The sequence below is a fragment of the Hemitrygon akajei genome, chromosome 20, assembly GCF_048418815.1.
Source record: "Hemitrygon akajei chromosome 20, sHemAka1.3, whole genome shotgun sequence".
In the NCBI taxonomy this organism is placed as follows: Eukaryota; Metazoa; Chordata; class Chondrichthyes; order Myliobatiformes; family Dasyatidae; genus Hemitrygon; species Hemitrygon akajei.
The window spans coordinates 34,345,162-34,371,228 of record NC_133143.1 but is presented as its reverse complement, the minus strand read 5'-3'; the positions used below and the strand labels follow the sequence as shown (position 1 = coordinate 34,371,228).

At 39.7% G+C, this 26,067-nt stretch overlaps 1 protein-coding gene across 5 annotated transcripts in view; it reads left to right on the top strand.

The window, feature by feature from the left end:
* The window catches only part of LOC140713714 (ankyrin repeat and SAM domain-containing protein 6-like), a 49,334-nt gene extending 23,455 nt beyond the window's left edge, over window positions 1–25,879 (top strand). For 3 of the 5 annotated variants that reach the window (XM_073024132.1, XM_073024129.1, XM_073024130.1), the window contains 6 exons: window positions 6,514–6,683; window positions 9,389–9,572; window positions 10,635–10,702; window positions 16,345–16,461; window positions 17,405–17,501; window positions 23,741–25,879. In XM_073024132.1, the coding sequence (XP_072880233.1) occupies window positions 6,514–6,683; window positions 9,389–9,572; window positions 10,635–10,702; window positions 16,345–16,461; window positions 17,405–17,501; window positions 23,741–23,796 (692 nt within the window). In that variant the 3' untranslated portion in view covers window positions 23,797–25,879. Of the gene's footprint in view, window positions 1–6,513; window positions 6,684–9,388; window positions 9,573–10,634; window positions 10,703–11,883; window positions 11,983–16,344; window positions 16,463–17,404; window positions 17,502–23,740 lie in introns of those variants that run through there. The other 2 variants (XR_012095715.1, XR_012095716.1) reach the window with 2 other exon arrangements.
* The last annotated feature ends 188 nt before the right edge of the window (window positions 25,880–26,067 follow it).

The following is a 26,067-nucleotide window of genomic DNA, read 5'->3' as shown; positions in this document are numbered from 1 at the left end:
AGAATGAACAGCAGGACAACGCTTGATTTATTTGGAGGGGGAGGGGTGGTTGGCACTCCTAGAAAACAGTATGTATAGCAAATTCCCATAAAGCTAACTTACACGTGTGCATGCATCAATAAATATGAAGTAAAGACAAATGTTAATTTACATTCTTTGACATAAATTTTGGTAGTGCAGCTTTTGATTCTAGACTTTTTATAGTGATTTGTGAATTCCATGAGGGTGAATTTGCATGACCTCAACTGCCATTTTGCAGGAGCTACTTATATAAAGGCAGATAGCAAGAGCTTCTATAAAATAGAAAGGTCCCACAGAAGCTTAGAAAGATGAAATGGCAGCGATCTTAATTTAATGTTTTATGTCTTTACAGCAAGGACAAACAAAATGCCTACTCTTTTAAAGAAAAGGAAATCCTGTTACAAAAAGGGAAAAAGAAATTAGGAACTCAAAATGATTATGATTATTAGGGAAAATAATATTAGGCAGGCTGATGGGACTAATGGCTGACTAGTACTTTGGACATGATGGCCAATGTTGTAAGATTCTAAAAGAGGAAGAAGCATCCATTATGATTTTCTTCCCCAAAATTCCCAAGCAGATAAGGTGAAGGAGAATCCTAAGGGATTTTACAGATGTGTTAAGAGCAAAAGGATTGCAAGGGACAAAATTGGTCTTGAGGATCATAATGGTAACCCATGTGTGGAGCCAAAATAGATGAGGGAGATCTTAAAAGGATTTTTTATATCTGTATTTACTCGGGAGATGGACGGTGTATAGAAACGAGGCAAAACAGCATCGACTCTATATAGCCTATACAGATTACAGAGGAGGAGGTGTTTGCTGCCTTGAAGTAAATTAGTTGGAGAAAACCCCAGGGTTTGACTAGGTATTCCTTTGAAACCTGTGGGAGGCAAGTCCAGAAATTGGATCTGAGCAGAGATGTTTAAATCATCCTTAGCAACAGGTGAGGTACTGGAGGATTGGAGGGATAGCTAATGTTGTTCCACTATTTAAGAAAGGCTCTGAACATAAACTAGGAAATCATAGACCAGCGAGCCTGACAATAGCAGTGGGAACATTATTGGAAGGTATTCTGAGGGACTGGATATACGGTATTAGGATAGACATGGACTGATTAAGGATCCGTGGCATGGCTTCGTGCTTGGTATGTCATGTCTAACCAGTCTTAGAGGGTTTTTTGAGGAAGTTACCAGGAAAATTGATGAAGACAAGGCAGTGGACCTTAGCAGGGCCTTTGACAAGATCTTGCATGGGAGGTTGGTCAAGAAAGTTCAATTGTTCAGCATTCAAGATGAGGTAGTAAATTGGATTAGACATTGGCTTTGTGGGAGAAGCCAGAGAGTGGTAGTAGATGGTTGCCTCTCTGACTGGAGGCCTGTGACTAGTAAGGTGCCTCAGAGATCAGTGCTGGATCTGTTGTTGTAAATATCATCTGTATCAGTGATCTGGATGATAATGTAATTAATTGGATCAGCAAATTTGTGGATGACACCAAGATTGGGGGATGTAGTGAACAGCAAGGGAGAACTATTAGAGCTTGCTGGATCAGCTAGAAAAACGGGCTGAAAATGGAAGATGGAATTTAATGCAGGCGAGTGCGAGGTGCTGTACACGGAGGAGTGCTGTAGAACATATGGATCTGGGAATACAGGTCCATGAATCATTGAAAGTGGTGTTCACAAGTAGATAGGGTCATAAGGAAAGCTTTTGGCACATTGACTTTCAGAAATCAAAGTAATGAGTACAGGAGACTGGTAGGATGTTATGTTGAAGTTGTATAAGATGTTAGTGAGGTTAATTTGGAGTATTTTCTGCAATTTTGGTGACCTGCTATAGGAAAAATTAAAGTTTGAAAGAGTACAGAAAATTTAAAAGATGTTGCTGGGACTGGAAAGCCCTCATTATAAGGAAAAATTGAATAATTTTAAGACTTTATTGCTTTGAACGTAAAAGATGGAGGAGAGATTTGATAGAGGTTTACAAAATTATGAGGGGTATAGATAGGGTAAATGCAAACAGGCTTTTTCCACTGAGGTTGATTGGGGCTACAACCAGAGGTCATGTGGTGCATGCCAGCTCGATTTCAACATTTAAGAGAAATTTGAATAGATGAATTGGAGGGTTATGATCCCAGTGCAGGTCAGTGGGAGTAGGCAGTTTAAATGGTTCAGCATGGACTGGATGGGCTGAAGGGCCAATTTCTGTGGTGTTATTTTCTATAACTCTATAATTGGAAACCACCAAGGAAAGTAGGAAATCAAAAATGTAATACCACATAAGGAGGAGCAAAGGATCAATTAGTCAAACATTTATCACTGATGGAAAAAGCTGCAATCTATCAATGATGATAAGATGTCAGAATGTTCTTCAAGATAGTGAATACTTGCAAGGCATCATGTCCTGACTGTGTACTCGGCTAGATAAAACCTGTGCTGACCAAAATTGCTGGAGTGTTCGAGGTAATCTTCAACATCTCAGCTGTAATCTAAGGTTCTCACCTGCTTCAAAAGAACAGCAATGATACTGGTGCTCAGGAAGAGTAGGGTGATCTGCCTCCGACTATTGCCTGGTAGCACTCACGTTTACCATAATGAAATACTTCGAGAGGTTGGGTCTTGGACCCACTGCCAATTTGCCAACTAGTACAACAGGTCTACAGCAAATACAATTGCACTGGCTCTACACTCTGGTTTGGAATACTAGGTGATGAAAAATGTATGTTCAAACTATTTATCAGTTACAGCTCAGCATTCAATACCATCATTACAAGCTTGAAAACCTGGATTCTGGGCTTCCTTTTTAGGAGAGCACAATCAGTTTCCGATAAGATGATAATATTACTTCCTTACTGACAATCCACACAGTTACATGTCACCAATGTCCACTGCTCTACTTTCTGTATGCAGTTAGTCTTCTATGAACATCACTTCCCATTCATAAGCTTTTTTTTCATCATTTCCTGTGCAGGTTAATTTGGATTTTGATTTGAAGCACACAGTAGAAAGACATAGATCATCATCTATTTAGCAAACACGAGGAAATCTGCAGATGCTGGAAATTCAATAAACACACACAAAATGCTGAGTCCTGACGAAGGGTCTCGGCCCGAAACGTCGACAGTGCTTCTTCCTATAGATGCTGCCTGACCTGCTGTGTTCCACCAGCATTTTGTGTGTGTTTTTTATCATCATCTATTTATTTGTCCTTGAAACAGCAATATCTGTGTGTCTTGAGCTTTCTTAATATTGGTAAACATTTACTAGATGTACTTTGAAGGAAGTATTATACATATCATTTACCACCCATTAGACTATCATTGTGTCATGAGTTCATTCTGGTCTACATGGCCATGTTGTGGAGTGTTGCATGTGTATTACAAGGGAGCGATTGATAAGTTTGTGGCCTAAGGTAAGAGGAGTCAATTTTAGAAAACCTAGCACATTCATTTTTCTACATTTACACACTCAGTCCAGCAGTTGTGGAGCATACGGATCCCTTCTTTGTAGAAGTCTGCGTCTTGGACCTCCAGAAGTGGTCCACAGCATGGAGCGATTAATAAGTTCGTGGCCTGAAGGAGATGAGTTAACTTCAAACTTTCTGCATTTTCAGTCGAAGAGTTGAACTGCACGTGCATGTAACAAGAGCTGTGTAACTCATCATATTCTACCGTAGGCCATGAACTTAACAATCACCCCTGCTGTGGACCACCTGGAGGTCCAGGATGCTCTCATTACGTGCACGTGTAGTTCAACTCTTTGATAATGCAGAAAGTTTGAAGTTAATAACTCATCTCCTTCTACTCTAGGCCACGAACTTATCAATCACCCCTGCTATGGACCACTTCTACAAAGAAAAGATCTGTATGCTCCATGACCGCTGGACTGAGCGTATACATGTAGGAAGGGGACAATGTTGAAAAATAAATGTGCTAGGTTTTCTAAAGTTGACTCCTTCTATCTTAGGCCACGAACTTATCAATCATCCCTCGTACGTTGGGGTAATGCTGATCGTAAGAATAACCATTAATATTATTATATTCAGGCATGCGACAATTCTGTATTTGAATTTAATATGTGTTTTACTTAAGTTTCTGCAAAATCTCAAGCTTTTCTCTTTAAAACCTTGAAGAAAGCTTCTGGCTTAGGTGATTTTAGAGAAGGAGTTTAACTCCCTGCCGAGCTTTTTTACGCATGCAATGTGAGGGCGGTAGAGTGAAAAGATAACTTGTCTTCAAAGGCATCTCCCACAGATTGGGGAATGCGTTTGAAGACTGTATGCTACATTGCTTCTGACCCCCAGCAGTGTTGATACCTGATCCCTGGAAATCAGGTCAGAATGTAGTGCATCGATCACATCTTCGCAGCGTTTAAGCGGAAACACAATTAGCATACCTGCAGCACTACCCTAAGCTAAAGTGGCAAAAATTAGAGCAGAGTTTGCTAAGCATGAAGTTGAAATGCTAATGGAAAAAGCTTGTATAGATGTGGAGAAAGCTCATACAGACAGAAAGTTTGTGTAGAAGTTGCACTGAGTGCGCACAAGGAAGAGTGTGAAACAGGCTGCTTCAGCCGAATCAAAGGATATGAAACAGCAACTGATTTTGACAGTGGTGGTTGTCTCTTTGGGAAGGTGACTGAAGAACCGACTGTTGGTGCAAGCCATCTAATACAATATGGTTGCTCAACAGAGTATCAAATCAAAGCAGCAAGGATAGGAACCAGCTTCTTGTCATGCTTCACCAAATTTTATACCCAGTTCTCCTGAACTTGCATCATTTGCTTCAATTTGCTAAGCATCAATCAGATGTACGTGGCTGCTTCCCTGGACACTCTAAAGACATGTTCTGGAATATCAGAAGTTACCAAAAGAAGAGCAGGTGGATTTGTCGCAGAGTCAATAGGAGGGGAGGTTTGTTTACTCCTGCCAGTTCTCATTGACTGCGATCATATTCCCAACAACTATGAAATCCCAACTCCTGAAGCTGCACAAGATGGTTCACGTCTAAACGACATAGCTGACATTCTCCTGTTTGGCAGAAACACCATCTGTGCACATAAGGTACGAGCAGTGCAGTGGTCGTACAATGCACCTCATGCCCAATGACAGGACCTAGATTGGATCATAGTGGGTGAAGTCTGCCTCAGTGGTTCTCATCAGCCCACTGTCAGTGGATTTAAGACTAATATCCTGGAGAATGGGCACCCAACTCATTTCAGACCCCGTGAGAGTAATATCAATACAAAAGAGAAGATCATAGGAGTAGTCAAATTCCACTTTTAAAGTGGTTGGCACATTTGTAAGCAACTTCTCAGTACAGTGTAATTGAATTGGGCAAAGGTTAAAATCATGCTTGTTCAAAGGCAGCCGTGTAGAGAGAAAGTGCAGTGCATCACAAAGCAGGAACTTCTCCCAATCCAAAGTTACCCTAGTAAACTCCATCCCTTTCTTGACTCTGAGGAGCTACTGTGAGTTGGAGGACGTGTTAAGGGAGCACATCTCTCTTGAGAGGTAAGTCACCCGTTCATTTTGAGTCAGTATGGTGGTGTTGCTGTGCTCATCAGATGAGCTGGTATGTCATCATGGCTGACATTTTTGAAGTGAGAATGGTTAAAGAATGTGCAGTAAGATAGTTTCAAGACTCGTCTCTGAGACCACTCTTTTGCTAAAGACATAACTAATGAAACTAAAGGTCAAATGATCATTTTGTTAAGTTTGACATCTTATGGATATCAAGCGGGGAGTGTTCTGGCCTCTGGAGGCACTGTTCATTTTGTATGAACATCACTTCCTGTGTATAAGCTGTTTTTTATGTTATTTCCTTTGCAAATTAATTTGGATTTCAATTTGAGGTGCACACTGTAGAACTACATCCATCCCCATCTACTCTATTTGCTCTTGAAACAGCAATATCTGTGAACCTTAAGCTTTCTTAATATTGGAGACATTTAGTAGATGTACTTTGAAGTAAGTGTTATGTTTATCGTTAATCACTATTAAGCGAACATTTTGCCTTGAGTTCACTCTGGTCTACATTGGATAGTTATGGAATGTGGCAAGTGTTAACACATCATAAGAGTAACCGATAATGTTAGTATTTTCAGACATGCGATAATTCTGCATTAAATTTATTTCATGTTTTTCTGCAGTCACAAGTTTTTCTCATTAATACCCTGAAGAAAGCTTCCAGCTTGGGTAAATTTTGAGAAGGTGTTTAATACCCAGCCTAGTTTTCTGTACAAGCATTGTGAGGGCAGTAAAATAACTGTGGTTAAACATAGTTCAAATGCCATCTATATATACAGTGGCATGCAAAAGTTTGGGCACCCCGGTCAAAATTTCTGTTACTGTGAAGAGCTAAGCGAGTACAAGTAGGTTTTGCATTGTATCAATTTAGGATCTGGTTGAACAATGAATATCTTGGTAAGTTTAACCTTTTCAATAACTTTGCACTTAATGTTTAAAGATATGTGTAAATGTTCTCTCTTTCAGGGGGTAGTTCGGATAGTGTCTTGTCACAAATTGCTGCCCAGAGACGGAAAGCAGCAGGTTTGCCAGAATTGAAAATGACCAGGCCTGAGACTTTGCCTCAACTAAGCCTTGTTGAAACCAGCCATCCTGAGCTGCCAGTCTCGCCAACTGTGAACAATTGCATTGTACAGGTAGTGTTCTCTAGGTTTTGCTAGATGTCATTGAATTAATGTAGATTGAACAGATGCAGCTAACTTAGTGACATGGTGAATAACCTATTTAATTGTTTGCACAATATACAGTCTTATCATCTTCATTTTGTAGGCCATACCTAAAAAAATTATACTCCCAGTTCTATTTTCCTCAGCATATGGGCAATTATGTATTTTTTTTAGTTATTAAGATATGTATTGGAAACTGTTCAACACTGGAGCCATCATGTTGGAGTAATATATATTTATTTTGACACAAAAGAAATGTATTTCAAATTGCAAAGTTATTTATATTACAGTAGATTGTGTAGTTGTAGTATTTTTGTGCCTACAAAGTAGCAAGAAACATACAAGTACAAACAAGCTGGATGAACTCAGCAGGTCGGGAAGCATCCGTTGAAAGGAGCAGTCAATGTTTCGGGCCGAGACCCTTCGTCAGGACTAAAGAAGGAGGGGGCAGGGGCCCTATAAAGAAGGTGGGGGGAGGGTGGAATGTGCCAGGTGAAAAACCAATCAGGAAAGATCAAGGGGTGGGGGAGGGGAAGCAGGGAGGGGATAGGCAGGAGAGGTGAAGAAGGAATGTAAGGGGAAATCACTATGGGTAGTAGAAGAAGGCAGAATCATGAGAGAAGTGATAGGCAGCTAGAAGAGGAGGCAGAGTGAAAATGGGATGGGGGAAGGGAGAGGGAGGGAATTACTGGATGTTGGAGAATTTGATGTTCATACCAAGGGGTTGGAGACTACCCAGACGGTATATGAGGTGTTGCTCCTCCAACCTGAGTTTGGCCTCATCATGGCAGTAGAGGAGGCCATATATGGACATATCCGAATAGGAATGTGAAGCAGAGTTGAAGTGAGTAGCAACCAGGAGATCCTGTCTGTTGTGGCGGATGGAGCGGAGGTGCTGGACGAAACAGTCCCCCGGTCTGTGTCGGGTCTGACCGATGTAGAGGAGGCTGCACTGGATGCAATAGATTACCCCAACAGACTCACAAGTGAAGTGTTGTCTCACCTGGAAGAACTGTTTGGGGCCCTGAATGGTGGTAAGAGAGGAGCTGTAGGGACAAGTGTAGTACTTACGCTTGCAGGGATAAGTACCAGGTGGGAGATCCATGGGAACGGACGTGTGGACCAGGCAGTCACGGAGGGAATGATCTCTGTGAAAAGCAGAGAGGGGTAGAGAGGAAAGATGTCCTTAGTGGTGGGGTCCTGTTGAAGGTGGCGGAAGTTGCGGAGGATAATATGCTGGATCCGGAGGCTGGTGGGGTGATAGGTGAGGACAAGGGGAACACGGTCCCTGTTGTGGTGACGGGAGGATGGGGTGAGGGCGGAAGTGCGGGTGAGGGCATCATTGATGACGGCAGAAGGGAAACGATGATTCTTAAAGAAAGAGGACATTTGGGATGTCCTGGAACGGAAAGCCTCATCCTTGGAGCAGATGCGGCGGAGACGGAGGAACTGGGAATAGGGAATAACATTTTAACATTTGGCGGGGAGGGGAGGAGGTATAATCAAGGTAGTTATGGGAGTCAGTGGGTTTATAGAAGATGTCAGTGGACAGTCTATCTCCAGAGATGGAGATCAAGAGATCGAGAAAGGGGAGAGAAGTGTCCGAGATAGACCAAGTGAATTTGAGGGCTGGGTGAAAGTTAGAAGCAAAGTCAATGAAATTGACGAGCTCAGCATGGGTGCAGGAAGCAGCACCAATGTAGTCGTCAATGTATCGAAGGAAAGTTGGGGAGCAGTACCAGTATAGATTTGGAGCATAGACTGTTCTACATAACCCACGAAGAGGCAGGCATAGCTAGGGCCCATGTGAGTGCCCATAGCTACACCCTTGATCTGGAGAAAGTGGGAAGAGCCGAAAGAGAAGTTATTAAGTGTGAGTACCAGTTCCGCCAACCTGAGGAGTGTGGTGGAGTTGGGGAACTAGTGAGGTCTATTGTCCAGAAAGTAGCGGAGGGCTTTGAGGCCTTCTTGATGGGGAATTGAAGTGTATAAGGATTGGACATCCATGGTGAAAATGACGCGGTCGGGATTGGGGAACTGGAAGTTATTGAAGAAGTGGAGGGCATGGGATGTATCCCAGATGTAGGTAGGGAGGGACTGAACTATGGGTGACAAAATGGAGTCGAGGTAGGCAGATACAAGTTCGGTGGGGCAGGAACAGGCCAAAACTATAGGCCTACCAGGACAGTCAGGCTTATGGATCTTGGGGAGGAGGTAAAACCAAGCAGTGCGGGGTGTGGGAATTATGAGTTTTTTGGCTGAGGATGGAAGGTCTCCGGAGTTGATGAGGGCAGTGATGGTATGGGAGACAATGGTTTGATGTCTTTTGGTGTGGTCCTGTTCCGGGGTAAGTAAGAGGAGGTGTCAAACATAAGAAACATACAAGTATATTTTCTCCTCTAGCTTTCCAGATTATTTTCCAGGGCCTTTTTTTTGATCCCTTAATTTTTTTTAAACTTCTCTTCAGGACTTTGCACTGCATAAAGATTTGTTAACTCACGATGTAGTGACCTTGCTCAGCTATTTTTATTGTATTTGTTTTCTTGCGTTTGTATAGGACTGTGTTCACAGGAAGAAGCATAGGACACTTGACCTTGAGAACAGCACTAAGATGCCTATGTACCAGTTGGTTCAAAAATAATAAACTGTTGCTAATGTTTAATCTTCTAATACAGAAATGTAGCCAACAACGTCCATCTTCTGGTACTTCATCTAATTCCAAGAGCACCTCTCCTACTCTGACTCCTTCACCATCTCCCACACCTAAAAGTCCGCAAGGAGAATCTTCATTGTCCTCATCTTCACATCAGCAAACTAAGAGCAGTGGCGGATCCAGTAGTGGAACCCTCACAGATGAAGGTAATGTAATGTCTGTTCGGTTTACCATATGGCTGCTCCTGAGGAATTCGGTAGAAATGTAGTATTTTGGGGTCAAAATTTCAACTGGAGTACAGTATGCCCATACAATTCTGTGGTGTGCCACTTAAGTTTAATGTCTTTTCTTCACACGCTGAAAGGCACTAATGTTTTATAGTACATTTAAACTATTAGAGCAATTTTAAGATGGTAGTCGTGAATCAGATCTACAACATAGTAACAATCATTTCAAATGATTGGACCAACTTTTCTGCAGTGCATTTGCATTTTAATTCTAAAATCATAACTTGCAAATATAGATTAATTTGGAGCAGAACTAATTTAAAAAGAATGACATTGGAAAAAAATGCGGTGCAGCATAAACAGCATTTCTGTAAGGACTGATCTCTATAAGCACATTAGCCTTAATTCTTTAGTCTCATTTGCCACAGAAATTATTGTTGTCTTGCCTCAGGTATTCCTCTTGGTTTGTTTCCCCATCCTCACTTCATCAATGGGCTTGTATTTGAACATTTGATATTATGGAGAGTTCTGTTAGCTATCTGTTGTTTGAATTCCTGGATCACATAACATGCTGTTTCTAATGTCCTCAGTGTTCTTTCACTACAGACTGTCTTAAACATTTCCTCCTCTTCCATATGCAAGGAATTCATGGATGTCTTTCTCTTAAGTAGGATTTATTTATTTATCTGTTCAGATGACTCTTCTATCTTCAGAACATCTTGTGTGATTGGCTGTTTGTCCTCATCCATCTTGACTTGCTGGTCGGTTTATAATATTGTCTTTCTCGCCATGGTAGTTCTATTTTCCATGTTTACCAGCCTTGGGTAAACCTGGGGAGGTTATATTCAGGTAATATCTTTTGTGTCTATACTACAGTATTTCTAATGCAGTTTTATTGTATTTTACTATATAATGACTAAATGCTGTCATAATTAAAGCGAATATGATCAAAGTAAGCTCATTAGAACCCCAATAATATTCATATGAGGGTTGAAGTAATAATGCTTAACTCATGCCTATACCATTTATTTTTCTCCCTAGATGAATTAACCAGTATTTTAAAAAAGCTGTCACTTGAAAAATATCAACCCATATTTGAGGAACAAGAGGTAATAGCAGTGTTGCATATCATTCAAACTTGTGTCTAATATTTTTGTTGCTGTAAATAATTTTAGATTATAGCTGATCGCCATGTCATGGGGGTGTTATGTTCTGAAAAAATAGACCATATCAAGATCTTCCATGATGTGAAGCCACACCATCTCTGCATTCATCATGAACCAGAAGTTGAAAAAATAAATTTTGTACTGTATTGAATATTTATGTTGATTTTCTGTCCAAATTCTGTAAGTGAAAATCTCAAATCTATCAAGTTGTGATTTTTGAATTTTATAAAGGCCACTTTTATTATGGTTTCTATGAATCCATAACCCAAAAGGCCGAGATGTTGGGATTGCCTGTACAACCAAAAAAGGGGGGGAGAAAAAGAGCAACTTACATATATGCTGCTCCATAGGACAAATTGCACATAGATTGCATTCCATTCAAAACTGCAATGCAGGCACTTTTCAAAAAGACATTCTATCTATAATTATTAAAACTTTCCTTACCAAACTTAGAAACACAAGAGACTACTGCTGCTGGAATTTGGGGCAACTAACTAGATGTTGGAGGAGCAAAGTGTATTGAGACCCAATTCATTGATATTGCCTGACTAACTCAGTTCTTCTAGCATCGTGTTTGTTGATAAATAACTTGCTTTTCCAGAGTGGGGCACAACATTAACTGAGTTTCCAAAACATAAATGTACTGAATTAATTGAATTGCTGAGGCCACCATTTTAGTAAGGATGATTTAATTTACCATTTTCTTTATTCTATTTCAACCTTTTTCTTTATTCTTATCAACTTCATTACAAATTCTTTTCTTTGATAAATCTTCCAGCTTGGTGGTGATCAAAGCAAATGTGGCCTACTTGCTAATACATTTGTATCTCCTTTTAGATTATTTCAAAAACCTTTTTGTTTCCTTAATTTTTGATGGATTTTTTATGATACAGAAGCAAATGGCTAAAGGTTGGCCACAGTTTGAATTTCAGTTATTATACAGTATGCTGTGCTTAGTTGGTTTAAAATTTCATCTTCCTAATGCAGTCTTTTTTAGAAATTATTCTAGTGTTTGTGTGTTTGGCTGACTCATTCTTACAGCAGTTTATTTTGTCCATTTCAATGCAAAATACAATAGATTTTATTATCTATTTCTATATTTTCTTTGTCTTCTCTTTCTACAGTCTCCACTTTAATTCTCTCTAGCTGTGAAAGTTACCAGATGGTATATACACATCTAATACAGAATATCTACCCTGTCTGATTTTGTGATGGTTCTGATGGTATGTATTTACAGAACTGGTTCTTATCTTAAAACAAAGAATCTGCATTCTAAAACTAAGAGCAACTTTGTAGTTATCAGGTTTGAAATAAGGACTAGATATAAAGCAATAAGTAAGTTTTGAAAGGACATGTCCCACAACAAAAATCTTTAATTTGATTTTAAGACATTAGTGATGTCTCACTGCTGTTGAAAACAGTATACTGCTCTAGTGTGAATGTGGCTATGATTTCTTCAACCTCCTGAATAAGCAGACCAAAAAAAAACTTAGTGCTTGAAATAAATGTTTGGTTTCTCTGTAATACATTAGATATTGTTGTTTCAATACTATAGTTTAAACAAGGGCACATAATTTGTGAGCCTATTAGGTCCTTGTTGCCTTCAAGGGGTACACAGGCTTCTTGTGGATGGCAAGGCAGAAACCTTTAAAGCCACAAACAATGACACCAAGGCTATAAATGTTTGTTAACCCCTCCATGTATATAATAACTTCTAGCCAAATTTGAGTTTGCAGTTTTTGCAGTTCAAAACAAGTGTGGTTTCCTATTGATTTACTGCTGTCATCATGAAACATGGGTTTTGTTTTGGACTCTTCTCATATCCACTGCAACTGTCGTGGCTTCCACTGAGCAGCAGAGTTGTCAGCACAATTACCCTGACTCCTGTCATAAATCATTTTTGCACATGAGATCCCAGCTCTAGCTACGTTACCAAGTCAATATTTCTTGGCTTTCTCCTTAAAACACAAATAATTACAGACTTAGGAAGTCATATATGTGGAAATAACTAAGTAACTGTAATTTTACAATTGAGCATAAGTGACTAACATTTTTTTAAAAACTCCCCCACCTCAGCTTTGGCTGCACACTAACTACCTGCCAGTATAATACATCAAATGCAGTCTCTCATGGCAAATAAGATACACCAAATGCTACAGGAGAAGCCTGTGGAAGAATGCATGATGATTACCAACAGTACAAGTAATATATGGCTGACCTAATAAAAATGTGTGTAATAACGTAGTAGATAACGAGAACTTTTAGTTTTGTCAGCTATTTGCTTCCTCTAAGTTTATTTGATAAGCTGTTGGTAATATGTAGAATTCCTAAAATCATACTGGGTTTTTTTATGATTGGTTTTGTTGCAATCATAATATATTCTATATTCTGCAAGTGTATGAATGTGGGAAAATATGTATATTAAATCTAGCACATGTACCACAATTATTAATGATCTGTTGAGAAACATTACCGATGATGAATATTCTTTACAATTGTTTGTCCACATGTCCTCCAAGTGACCATCTCCCTGAAGTAATCTCAAGACCTTTACCACTTGAATCATTAGTTCATTCATTTCAGTTGGTTTAAGTACTTGATTAATATTGCCAAGTTAAACATTCATAGAAAAGCAGGTATTGTGCCTTTTCTCCCTGCAGCATTTTACTGCCTTTCTTTAAGACTGTTCTTCTAGTTTTTCAGTTCTTTAATGCCATCAAGTGCACCAGCTTTGGCATGATGCACTGTATGTTGTTTGCATAAGTTTACTTATAACTACTACCTCCTGAAGTAAGTCTGCTAATCCACGGAGTTGGGTTCAATTTTGTTCTGCTTGATCTCACTCTAAGTTTCCCCTGACCAATGATGGATTGCCATTGGACCAACGTTGTCACCCACCTGCCGTGCATACATCAGCTTTACAAAATTTGACTGTCCTCCTGATGTGGTTTTGTCAAACCCGTTCTCCTTGAACATCTAAGTCAAATTTTTTTAGGGGAATTAAACATTATGGGGAAAAAGGCAGGTAGGTAGAGATGAGTCCATGGCCAGATCAGCCATGGTCTTATTGAATGGCGGAGCAGGCTTGACGGGCCAGATGGCCATCCTCTGCTCCTATTTCTTATGTTCAAATGCCATCCGTTCTATTTACCTTGGGGTTTTTCCATAATTCTAACCACAGTTTGTATATCACCAGCAGCTGGCTATAATCAAGCGCTCAAGATATTGTATGATGCTGCCTCCAAACAAGATCTGGTTCATCTCAGTACTTTTCAAATTGGGGACTTCAACCAGGCTTGTTTAAAGCAAACCTTGCCCAATTACCATCAGCATATAAGCTGTGGTACCAGAGTTCCCAGCACACTAGACCACTGTTACAGTAAGATGAGGAATGCCAATTGGTCCATGTCCAGACCACATTTCTTTAAATCGGATCATTTAGCTGTCTTCTCCTACCTGCATACAAGCAAAGGCTAAAGAGAGAAGCTCCAGAGATTATGGTTGCGGGAGGCAGAGGAATGGGTATGGGATTGCTTTGAGTTGGTGGACTAGGCCATATTCAAGAACTCGTCTGGATTTGAATCAATACAACATGCTTGTCATAGACTTTATTAAACTAGTTGTAGTTGAGTTGTCCCCACAAAATCATTCAGTCTTCCCCAACTATAAGTCCTGGATGAACCATGAGATCTGCAGTCTGCTGAGGGCCAGGTCAGAGGCATTCAAGTTTGGTGACCGAGAAAGTTACAAAGAGTTATAAGGTATGATCTCTGGAAAGGCATCTCAAGTTGAAGTGGCAATTACGACAAAATTTGAACCAACCAAGGATGCTGGACAGTTATGGCAAGGCTCGAATACTATCACTTCTTATAAAGTTAAATCGAGTAATATATGCAACAACAAGGTTCCGCTTCCAGACAGGCTTCTTCTATGCTTTGACCATCAAAATATGGAGAAACCACCATGAACTCCTACAGCCTCCACTGATCCTGTGATTAGTCTTTGAGGCCGATGTGTGATCAGCCTTCAGGAGGTGAAATCATACCTTGAAGGCAGTGTAACAAAGATTCATTATACTGTAAATTGAATAATTGGGCCTAAACTCTTTTGGAAGAAGCTGTTGATCTCATTGAATTGTGCAAAAATTTAGGGAGAAATTGATATTAAATAATGAGCTCCTTCAGTAAGGGGGTTGTAGAATAAGGAGTGGCTGGAGGAGCAAGTGTTGAATGAGGAGTGAGTTGTGGAGAAGTTTATTAATTCAAAGTTTTATGAATCTTTGGCATTATCGTGACAGGCTGTAAATGATAAATAAGTATATTAAGGGCTGATAAAGGAATGAAGTGGATTTTGGAGTTGGAAATGGACATAGGCAGAAATATGAACATGAAATTGAGGTTTCTCCGTGATCTTACTAACAGAGTTAAGGAGTTGCATGAATATCAACAATTCTTTTGTTATGGCATCTCAGCCTTTCGTAATCCTCTTGATGTTTATTGGGAAGTTTTAGTTTTCTGGTCAAAACTGGGTCTTTATGGGATGGATTTTCACAGTATCCCTACTGTAGTTAGCCTCCTAATTTACTGTGATACCTGATTTTGCATGTTTTTATATTGATAGCATGGTGCTGTATGGTTGGGCTATCTCCTGGATGATGTCAATTTGAGATTCCATTTTTTTTTCTCAGGTGAATGTAAATGATCAGGGAAATTCAGGGTGACATTAATCCTTCAACATGCATCCTTGCGTGATGCGTACCTTCTTACATGGCTGTTTGTGGGATTTTAATGTGTCAAAACAGGCTACAACATTTTGCCTCTAAACATGTGACTATTGTAAAATTATATCAGTGGCTGTGTAGATTTTTAGGATGTTCTGAAGAGGTTAGTAGAAGAACCAGCTACCTAAATACATAGAGAACAGATACTTTAGCCCACCATTAATACGGTGCAAATATGTCTAACCTAGCATCTAGTTTTTTTTTTGTTTCTTTGACGGCACACCAATTCCTGGACATACTGCTTGATTTCACACTTGGGATGAGATGTAGATGAAATAAACTTTACCTCCGTTCTTCCAATAATTTGTAACAACACTGTAACTATTCCTTCCTTATCTCTATTCCTCTCTCTCCACCATTCACAGTTTTTGCCTAAAACCTTGTTGTGAACTGTAAACACACACAAAATGCTGGTGGAACGCAGCAGACCAGGCAGCATCTACAGGAAGAAGCACTGTTGATGTTTCGAGCTTCTTATAGGTGCTGCCTGGCCTGCTGCGTTCCACCAGCATTTTGTGTGTTTTGCTTGAATTTCCAGCATCTGCAGATTTCCTCGTGTTTGTGTGAACTGTAAATGTATTTTCCATTAATTCCTGGTTTGGTTTCAAATAATAAACTTGCTATCCAAGGCTCAGAATGTTTTCATAATACTGCTTAATAGCAGGGTACTTAAAGTGAACTATGAATCAAATTGTCCAAAAGGAAAGGGTGCCCATTTTCCAACAGAACTATCTCTGGGAAAAGCTCATTAGGAAAATAAAGATTATTATGCAGTGAAGGCATGACTTCTGTTTTGTTTCTCTAGGTGGATATGGAAGCATTCCTTACGCTGACTGATGGTGATTTGAAAGAGCTGGGTGTGAAGACAGATGGTTCAAGGCAACAGATCTTAGCAGCAATCTCAGAGTTAAATGCTGGAAAGGTATCCTTATTACAGCATGTGCGGGAAATAAGAAAATTCTCTTTCCTAATATTTCTTTACTCAAGGATATATGAACATTTTTTTGCAGACATAAATTGGAGCTATTCACATTGCATTGGTATTATTTAAAATTGAAGAAAGAACACGTTTAAATTAACATCACATTATTATAAATCAAGACGCTTTGATTCTCACACTGCTATCTAACTGGGAGAAATTTTTGCCCTTACCCTTGCTGGAAGTTGACCACGTTTGCCTGATTTTGGAATGGCTACACTAAGCAGCAGCTTTGGACTTAGATTGCCATCCAAAAATTGCAGTTGCAATGGTAATGTAAAGAACACATCTCTTCATAAACAAGCTGTTACCTACACCATCATGGAGGAGCTTGCATTTCCCATATTGGCTTCATTAGCTATCTCAGAACCCACAAAACCAGAGTGGAAGCAAGTCCTCCATAATCCTGAGAGACTATCTGAGAAAGGGAGAGGCTTGCAGCCATATAAATACAACAGCTTAATTTATTTCTGTTTAAAATGTCTTGTTTCAAAATTCAAAGTAAATTTATTATTCAAGTATGTACATTTACCATGTAATACCTTGACATTCATTTTCTTGTAGGCATTTACGGGGGGGGGCGAAGTAATGCAATAGAATTTTATGAAAAACTATACATAAATAGACAAAAAAAACAGTAATGTGCAAAAAGACAAACCATGCAAATAAAAGTAATAAAAGAACACTTGTAAAGTGTACGGAGTCTGTAGAATCAGATGACCTACTCTAGACACTTTGTAATATAGAACAAAATAACAATTGATAACATTAAGACCTGCAAAACAACTATTTATTCCCTTAGCTTCCTGCTGTTGTCTGCAAACAGTGCTATAAGGACATATTGTTTTAGAAATGATATAAATATTATGATTTCTTTCAAATATAGGGACGTGAAAGGCAGATTCTGCAGGAGACAATCCACAACTTTCATTCTTCTTTTGGGAGCAGTGCAAGCAATTCTCGTCAACTTCATTTTCAACAATGTAAGTTTTGTTTTTCCTGAATTGTCCTGAAAAATCCATGTGGTACCCCTAAATAATAGAAGTATCAGCCAAAAAAATCACCTAACTGTATTTTCAGGATTTTTGTGTAAAGCTGTTTTTAAAATACTTGCTCACTTTCAGTGAAAATCCTGTTCAGTTTCCAGATAACTTGCTTATTTTCAATTAACTTGGAAACTTGCATCCTTTGAATAGGATAATCTTGACTTCTATGTGCTGTTCATCAATTATAAAGAGGGGTAAAATCTATTCCTCTTTTAATTCGACTTTTGATCCTATAGGAGGGCTGACATGAGAGCCGAGTTGTTAATGGTTTATAAAGAGATGAAAATTGATTGCCTCTATTTTTATAACTGTAGTCAAGTGGCTATTTGCAATTGCAGAGCAAGTAATTGTACAAAATTATGATTCTGATGCAATTAAATCTGAAGGCATTGCATTCAAGATTTTTTAAATGTCCAAGGCTTTTGGAGCAAGTTGTATTCCACAAATATGAGTGAAATAACCATTGTTTTATTTTATAGATGGACTGAGCCCTTTATGAGTTTCACAATTTCAAAAAGTATTATCACTAAATGATATTTTTAAAGTTAGTTTACTGACATGGTGTGAGCAAAAGCATTTCATTGTTCATACCATACTTTGTAAGTCCAAAATGTGAGCTTAGTTATGCAAAACAGAGACTTGAATGTATTACTAAACTATAAAGAGAAAATACAATAGTTCTGTATGTCATCCCTTTTAAATGAAAGCCAAAGATGTGGGATGAAAAATGCTGAAATTTTGCTTTAGTTCAAGGCAAGCTATCCTTTGTATAAAAGGTTGACTCCCTTGATTTGCCATTATTGGATTACTGGAGAAAATAGGGGTATGTTTGTTTGGGCTGTAACAGCCTGCTGGTAGATCCAAAAACAACTACAAAATTAAATTTGGGTTAATTGTTAAATCTTGAATTTGAACAATAAAATTATTATTTACTTTGTTTGGTACCAAAGAATTTAAAATGGGAGGTCAGCATGTTTAGCAGTTATATCATCAGGTCTATGGAGTGGAGTAATGGACTACAAGGAAATGGCGGCGAACTGAATTAGTATTATGCGTCAGTCTTCATGGTGGAAGACACTAGCAGTATGGGGAAGTTCCAGGTGTCAGGTGTCATAAAGAATGTGAAATTACCATAACTTATAGAGAAGGTTCTTGGGAAACAGAAAAGTCCGAAGAAAGATGAAGTCAGCTGGACCAGATGGTATACATCCCAGAGTTCTGAAAGAAGGGGCTAAAAAGATTGTGGAGACATTGGTAGTGATTGTTCAAGAATCACTAGATTCTGGAATGGTTCCGTAAGACTGGAAAATTGCAAATGTCACTGCACTCTTCAAGAAGGGAGAGAGGCAGAAGAAAGAAAACTTATAGGCCAGTTAGTCTGACCTCAGTGGTTGGTAAGTTGTTGGAATCAATTATTAAGGATGAGGTCTCAGGGTACTTAACATGATAAAATAGACAGTAGTCAGTATGGTTTCCTCAAGGAAAATTCTTGGCTGATAAATCTGTTGGAATTCTTTGACAGAATATCAAGCAGGATAGACAAAGGAGAATCGGTTGATGTGTATTTTCAGAAGGCATTTGACAAGGTGCTACACATGAGGCTGCTTAACAAGCTATAAGCCCATGGTATTACAGGAAAGATTTTAGAATGGATAAAGCAGTGGCTTATTAGCAGGAGGCAAGAGTGGGCAGGGGGTGGAGGAAGGAGCCTTTTCTGGCTGGCTGCTGGTGACTAGTGGTTTTCCACAGGGGTCTGTGTTAGGACAGATTTTTATTGCATTATATGTCAATAATTTAGATGATGGAATCGATGGCTTTGTTGCAAAGTTTGCAGACAATATGAAGATAGGTGGAGGGGCAAGGTAGTTTTGAGGAAGTAGGCTACAAAAGGACTTGAGCAGAGTAGGAGAATGGGCAAAGAAATGACAGGTGAAATACTATTGGGAGGTGAATAGCCATGTACTTTGGTAGAAGAAATTAAAGGGTTGACTATTTTCTAAACGGAGTTAAAATACAAATAACTGAGGCGCAAAGGGACTTGAGAGTCCTTGTACAGGATTCTCTAAAGTAGTGGTCACCAACCTTTTTAAGCCTAAGATCCCCTACCTCGGCCTTGGTAAAAGGCAAGATCAACCCCACATCAATTAGTTACACGCATGCGCACCAGGGCAGAAAAGAACGGAAGTAAAACCCCGCAACCCGGAAGTAGAAATAATATATAAATAATATATAAACACTGGGGGTACCCACCCTTTTTTTTTTGTACCACGGACCAGTTTAATATTGATAATATTCTTGCGGGCGGGGGGGGGGGGGGTGTTAAACACGACCAGAATATAGCGATACTCGAAGCAGGTTCCTTATGTCCAGTCAACCTAGTTTTCGCGGCTCTCGGCTTCTGTCCCGCTTACTCACGTTTTTTCCGCTGAGAAAACTCAGTGGGTTCGTCTTTAAGTGCTGGGTGCTTGGACTCGGGGTACTGGAGCAGTTTTGAGACATTGGCTCATTAGACAGCCTCAGGGCCAGAACTCCGCCTCCCGCCTGTCTGCTGCCAGACGCCTTGGCCAAGTGCGGCTGGTCGTGGGTGGGGTCAGAGGACAAGGTCAGGGCCGGAGGTCCCCGTACCGGGGCCACGGCGGTCACAGTCTGGAGAGCACGGCCAACCGAGCGGGGAGTGCGACAGAGCGCCCGCCCGCCCCCCTTGTAGGATCTATGAGCTGACAAATGTTTGTTTCAGTAGATCGCAGCGCGGTAGCTGCTCTGATACTTAAGAAACACTGAGTCCGAATTAGGTCGTGTGCGAATATTTTAGCACCGGGTTTCCCACAAACATTCGGTGTGCTAAACAGGTTCAGAGGCAGCACTCCAGGCCAGTAGCGATGGAACTCCCCGCCGGCCGTCCGAGGGCAACCGGTGATCCCTGGCACGAGGATATCTCTGCGTTTAGTCGCCTGGTGACTTTGCGTGGGTTCAAGTTCAACAGTGGGCTGACAGGGAATGAGGAAAACTGCAGCTGACTCACAGCGTTTCCTCGCAGCCCGGTGCTTGGGGACCAATGAATTACACTGTGTAGTGCGGGAGAGCTATACGCATGCGCACTGGACAGAAAGAACAGAACTAAAACCTCGCAACCCAGAAACAATCTCTCAACAGTATTTGTGTATTTATTTTTCTTTATTTTTTTCGGGATCAACTGGGGAAAGTCTCAAAGATCGACTGGTTGGTGACCACTACTCAAAAGGTTAATTTGCAGGTTGAGTCTTTGGTGAGGAAGGCAAATGTAATGTTAGCATTTCAAGAGGACTAGGATATAAAAGCAAGGATATAATGTTGAGACTTTATAAAGCACTGGTGAAGCCTCATTTGGCAGCAGTTTTAGTCCCCTTATCTTAGAAAGGATGTGCTGAAACTAGAGAAGGTTCAAAAGAGGTTCATGAAGATGATTCCAGGATTGAATGACATATGAAGAGTGATGGCTTTGCACCTTTATTCACTGGAATTCAGAAGTAAGAGGGGTCCTCATTGAAACCTAACAAATGGTGAAAGGCCTGTATAGAGTAGATGTGAAAAGGATGTTTCCTATGGTGGGAGAGTCTAAGACCAGATGGCAGTCTCAGAATAGACAGGTGTCCTTTTAGAACAGAGATGAGGAGAAATTTCTTTAACCAGAGAGCGATAAATCTGGAATTCTTTGCCACAGGCATTTGTGGAGGCAAAGTCTTTATGTTATTTAAGGCAGGATTGGTCAGGAAATTAAGTTATACGTGGAGAAGGCAGGAGATTGGGGCTGAGAGGAAAATTGGATCTGCCATGATGAAATGGTGAAGCAGACTCAGTGGACCAATGGCTTAATTCTGTTTCTCCATCTTGTGGTCTTACATGGGTTTATATGGTTGTGGGGCCCTATCCATTGTTACAGCAATCTATTCAAAATTTCAGAGTGTGAATTTAAAAAAAAAAACAATTGGTTAAGCATTAAGTTAGTATTTCCACTTAAATTCAATTAAAAATCAATTGCAAAGTCAGTTCAGTTTGAATTGCTGGTTAAGATTACGTACTCCAATATCTCTAGCATGCTGGGCTCTCACTTTTGAGTTTTACACTTGGAGCAATGTCTTGTGTGTTCCTGCCAATAAGTCATGTGCTGTGTTAACTGAAGCTAAACTTGTTATTCCTGTAAAAAGAAATTTAAAAACAGAAAATGCTGGAACTCAGGAGGTTAGGCAACATAATGAAAGAAACAATTAATGTTTCAGATCTGACAAAGATTGCCAGACCTGAATTGTTAAGTTCACTTTCGCTAGATGCTACTTGATTTGCTCAGTGGTTTCCAAAATTAATTTTAGTTCATATGGTTCTATAGTTGTACTATAGAAATTTTAAGAAATTTAAAAGTGGATAAATCTCCGGGTCCTGACCGGATATTCCCCAGGACCTTGAGGGAAGTTTGTGTAGAGATAGCAGGAGCTCTGACGGAGATCTTTCAGATGTCATTAGAAACAGGGATTGTGCCGGAGGATTGGCGTATTGCTCATGTGGTTCCATTGTTTAAAAAGGGTTCTAGAAGTAAGCCTGGCAATTATAGACCTGTCAGTTTGACATCAGTGGTGGGTAAATTAATGGAAAGTATTCTTAGAGATAGTATTTATAATTATCTGGATAGACAGGATCTGATTAGGAGTAGCCAGCATGGATTTGTGCGTGGAAGGTCATGTTTGACAAACCTTATTGAATTTTTTGAAGTAGTTACGAGGAATGTTGACGAGGGTAAGGCAGTGGATGTAGTCTATATGGACTTCAGCAAGGCCTTTGACAAAGTTCCACATGGAAGGTTAGTTAAGAAGGTTCAGTCGTTAGGTATTAATGCTGGAGTAATAAAATGGATTCAACAGTGGCTAGATGGGAGATGCCAGAGAGTAGTGGTGGATAATTGTTTATCGGGATGGAGGCCGGTGACTAGCGGGGTGCCTCAGGGATCTGTTTTGGGCCCAATGTTGTTTGTAATATACATAAATGATCTGGATGATGGGGTGGTAAATTGGATTAGTAAGTATGCTGATGATACTAAGGTAGGAGGTGTTGTGGATAATGAGGTGGGTTTTCAAAGCTTGCAGGGAGATTTATGCCGGTTAGAAGAATGGGCTGAACGTTGGCAGATGGAGTTTAATGCTGAGAAGTGTGAGGTTCTACATTTTGGCAGGAATAATCCAAATAGAACATACAGGGTAAATGGTAGGGCATTGAGGAATGCAGTGGAACAGAGAGATCTAGGAATAACAGTGCATAGTTCCCTGAAGGTGGAGTCTCATGTAGATAGGGTGGTGAAGAAGGCTTTTGGAACGCTGGCCTTTATAAATCAGAGCATTGAGTACAGAAGTTGGGATGTAATGTTAAAATTGTACAAGGCATTGGTAAGGCCAAATTTGGAATATTGTGTACAGTTCTGGTCACCGAATTATAGGAAAGATATCAATAAATTAGAGAGAGTGCAGAGACGATTTACTAGGATGTTACCAGGGTTTCAGCACTTAAGTTACAGAGAAAGGTTGAACAAGTTAGGTCTCTATTCATTGGAGCGTAGAAGGTTGAGGGGGGATTTGATCAAGGTATTTAAAATGTTGAGAGGGATAGATAGAGTTGACGTGAATAGGCTGTTTCCATTGAGGATAGGGGAGATTCAAACGAGAGGACATGATTTGAGAGTTAGGGGGCAAAAGTTTAAGGGAAACACGAGGGGGTATTTCTTTACTCAGAGAGTGATAGCTGTGTGGAATGAGCTTCCTGTAGAAGTAGTAGAGGCCAGTTCAGTTGTGTCATTTAAGGTAAAATTGGATAGGTATATGGATAGGAAAGGAGTGGAGGGTTATGGGCTGAGTGCGGGTAGGTGGGACTAGGTGAGATTAAGAGTTCGGCACGGACTAGGAGGGCCGGAATGGCCTGTTTCCGTGCTGTGATTGTTATATGGTTATATGGTTATAATGGGCTAATTTCCTAATTACATGTGTTCATTGAGAAAAGGTACTGCCAGCCTTGTTGCAAGATCTCTAGATGGTGTTAATACATAATGCAGACTTGTTTTTCAATAGCCAAACCTGTTTTTTTGGAAAACCAAAATGTCCCTCATAAATTGTGATGTTCCATTACTGATACAAAATGTATCTGTTTAATTCTAACAGCTCCCATTGCTTGGATTAGTAGACCAATGGCATCATCAGATAAAAGATTAACTTGAATTGCCACACGATTAAGGGTTGAATTTGAACAAGTCCTGCAAAAGCTGACTAAAACCTGGTGCTTTCTGCACGCATCCTCTATGGTATCTGAAGTTGTACGTGACTTTCAGGTCTCAAACAGTTGTCAGTACAACAAGGAATCACTGAATGATGAATTCTTGCCATACCCTCTGAAAAGGTGGAGATAAGTCATCTGTGCAATCCTGCCTCATTTTAGTGTTGCATTTTAATACATCTAATTATGGAAGTTGTCTTTCAAAATTTGCATACTATAATTTTGCATTGCAGTAGTGATTTGCAGTGACTGTATCAAGTTGCATAACAATGTATTACATGAATTACTGCAAATAACTTGAGTGATCATGTCTTAGATGAAGTTGTTTATTTATGCTTGTGATTTTTCTGAAATCGCTTCAAGGTGTTTATTAACACAATAGAAAAATGTATGTTATCATGATGTTCACAAAGTTTTGAACACAACTTGGTGACCAGGTATACTCTAAGAGACTATCTTCAGCTTCAGTCTGCATGTCAGCATTCTTTTACAGTTAGGGTAATTGAAGTATTTCTATTTGAGCTGGAATTATTGGTATTAATGCATCTTTTAACCAAATAGAAACTGATAATCTGCTGTGATTAAACATGGAACAGTATAGGCCTTCAGCCTACGATATTGTGCCAACCTTTTAACCTATAGCATAAAACAGAAGCTGAATTAGGTCACTTGGCCCATTCCATCTGCTCCACCCCTCCATCATGGCTGATTCGTTATCTTTCTTAACCCTATTCTTTTGCCTTCTCCCTGTAACCTTTGGCACCCTGGCTATTCAAGAACCTATCAGACTCCACTTTAAAAATACCAATAATTTGGCCTCCATGGCAATGAATGCAACAGATTCACCACCCGATGGCTAAAGAAATTCCTCATCTGTTGTAAATGGTCTTACTATTGAGGCTGTGCCCTCTGGTCCTGGACACACCCACTAAGGGAAACATCCTCCATATCCACTCTATCTGGGCCTTTCAGGTTTCCATTAGATTCCTCAGATTCTTTTAAACTCCAGTGAATATAGGTTCAGAGCCATCAAATGCTCTGCCCTTTCAATCCTGGAATCATTATCTGGACCCTTTCCAATGCTAGCACATCCTTTCTTAAATGAGGGCCCAAAACTGCTCACAGCATCACATCCGTGCTCTTATATTCACGTCCCTTCAAAATGAATGGCAATTATCATTTACTTTCCTTACTAGCAACTCGAGCTGCAAGTTAATGTTTAGGAAATCCTGCACCACTGACACATTTACTGGTTTTTAATAGTGGTGATTATCTCTCACCTTTCTTCAACAAAGGAATAACATTTGCCACCCTTCGATCTTCTGGTATTAATCAGAAATCCTGACTATTTGGCTGATGAACCATATCTTGTGGTTTCACAATTGCTCGGGTCCTGTTTTTAGTGTTTCCTGAAAATACTAGTTTCCTGAAGGATATCAGTCTGAAACAGCAAATGTTTATTTATTTGCATAGATACTGCCTGACCTGTGTATTCCTCCAGAATTGTGTTGTTCTTGTATTCATTTTAAATTGACAAAGTTCAGTGTAACTTAGGAAGTCTACTTAATGTCCTGATTATGTCCGCCATACTATTTGAAATTTGTGCACAGAAATTATTGTTAATTAGGGCTGCACTTTTAAACTTTAACTAGGAACTGCATTTTATTAAAGGGTGTATGTTCCTGCGTTAAAACAATTTGATCAGAAAATGTTTTAAACATCATCTTGGATACAGTTGAGTACGATGAACTTAGTAGGAGTAGTCTTTGAAATAGGGTTTGAGAGGGGGAAAACGAGCAGTTTTCCTAGAGCTGCTGTCTACACTTTGTCTCTGGTAGCAATTATGCAGCCATGTTCATGAGTTTCTCCTTTGGAGGTAGAGAATGAACACTAAAGTAGCTGGTTTGATCTGCTAATGAAATGCTCATTTAGTTGATTTATATAAGTTCATCCATGACCAGCCAACTGCACAAATCAATGTCAAAAATCACTTTTTCATTTGTAAAATTCAAATAAACTTATGAAAATTAATTGTCTTGTTTTTGATGTCATTAACAACTACCTGTACGTACATATACACTGGTAACAATACCCTTTATTTCCTATTGGGTAACTAGCTAAAAACATAGCTGAGCACAAAAACTAAATGAACAGTAGTGGCAAATTCTTGCTATATAACTCATTCTCCAATGGAATAATAGTCACATTAGGAAGA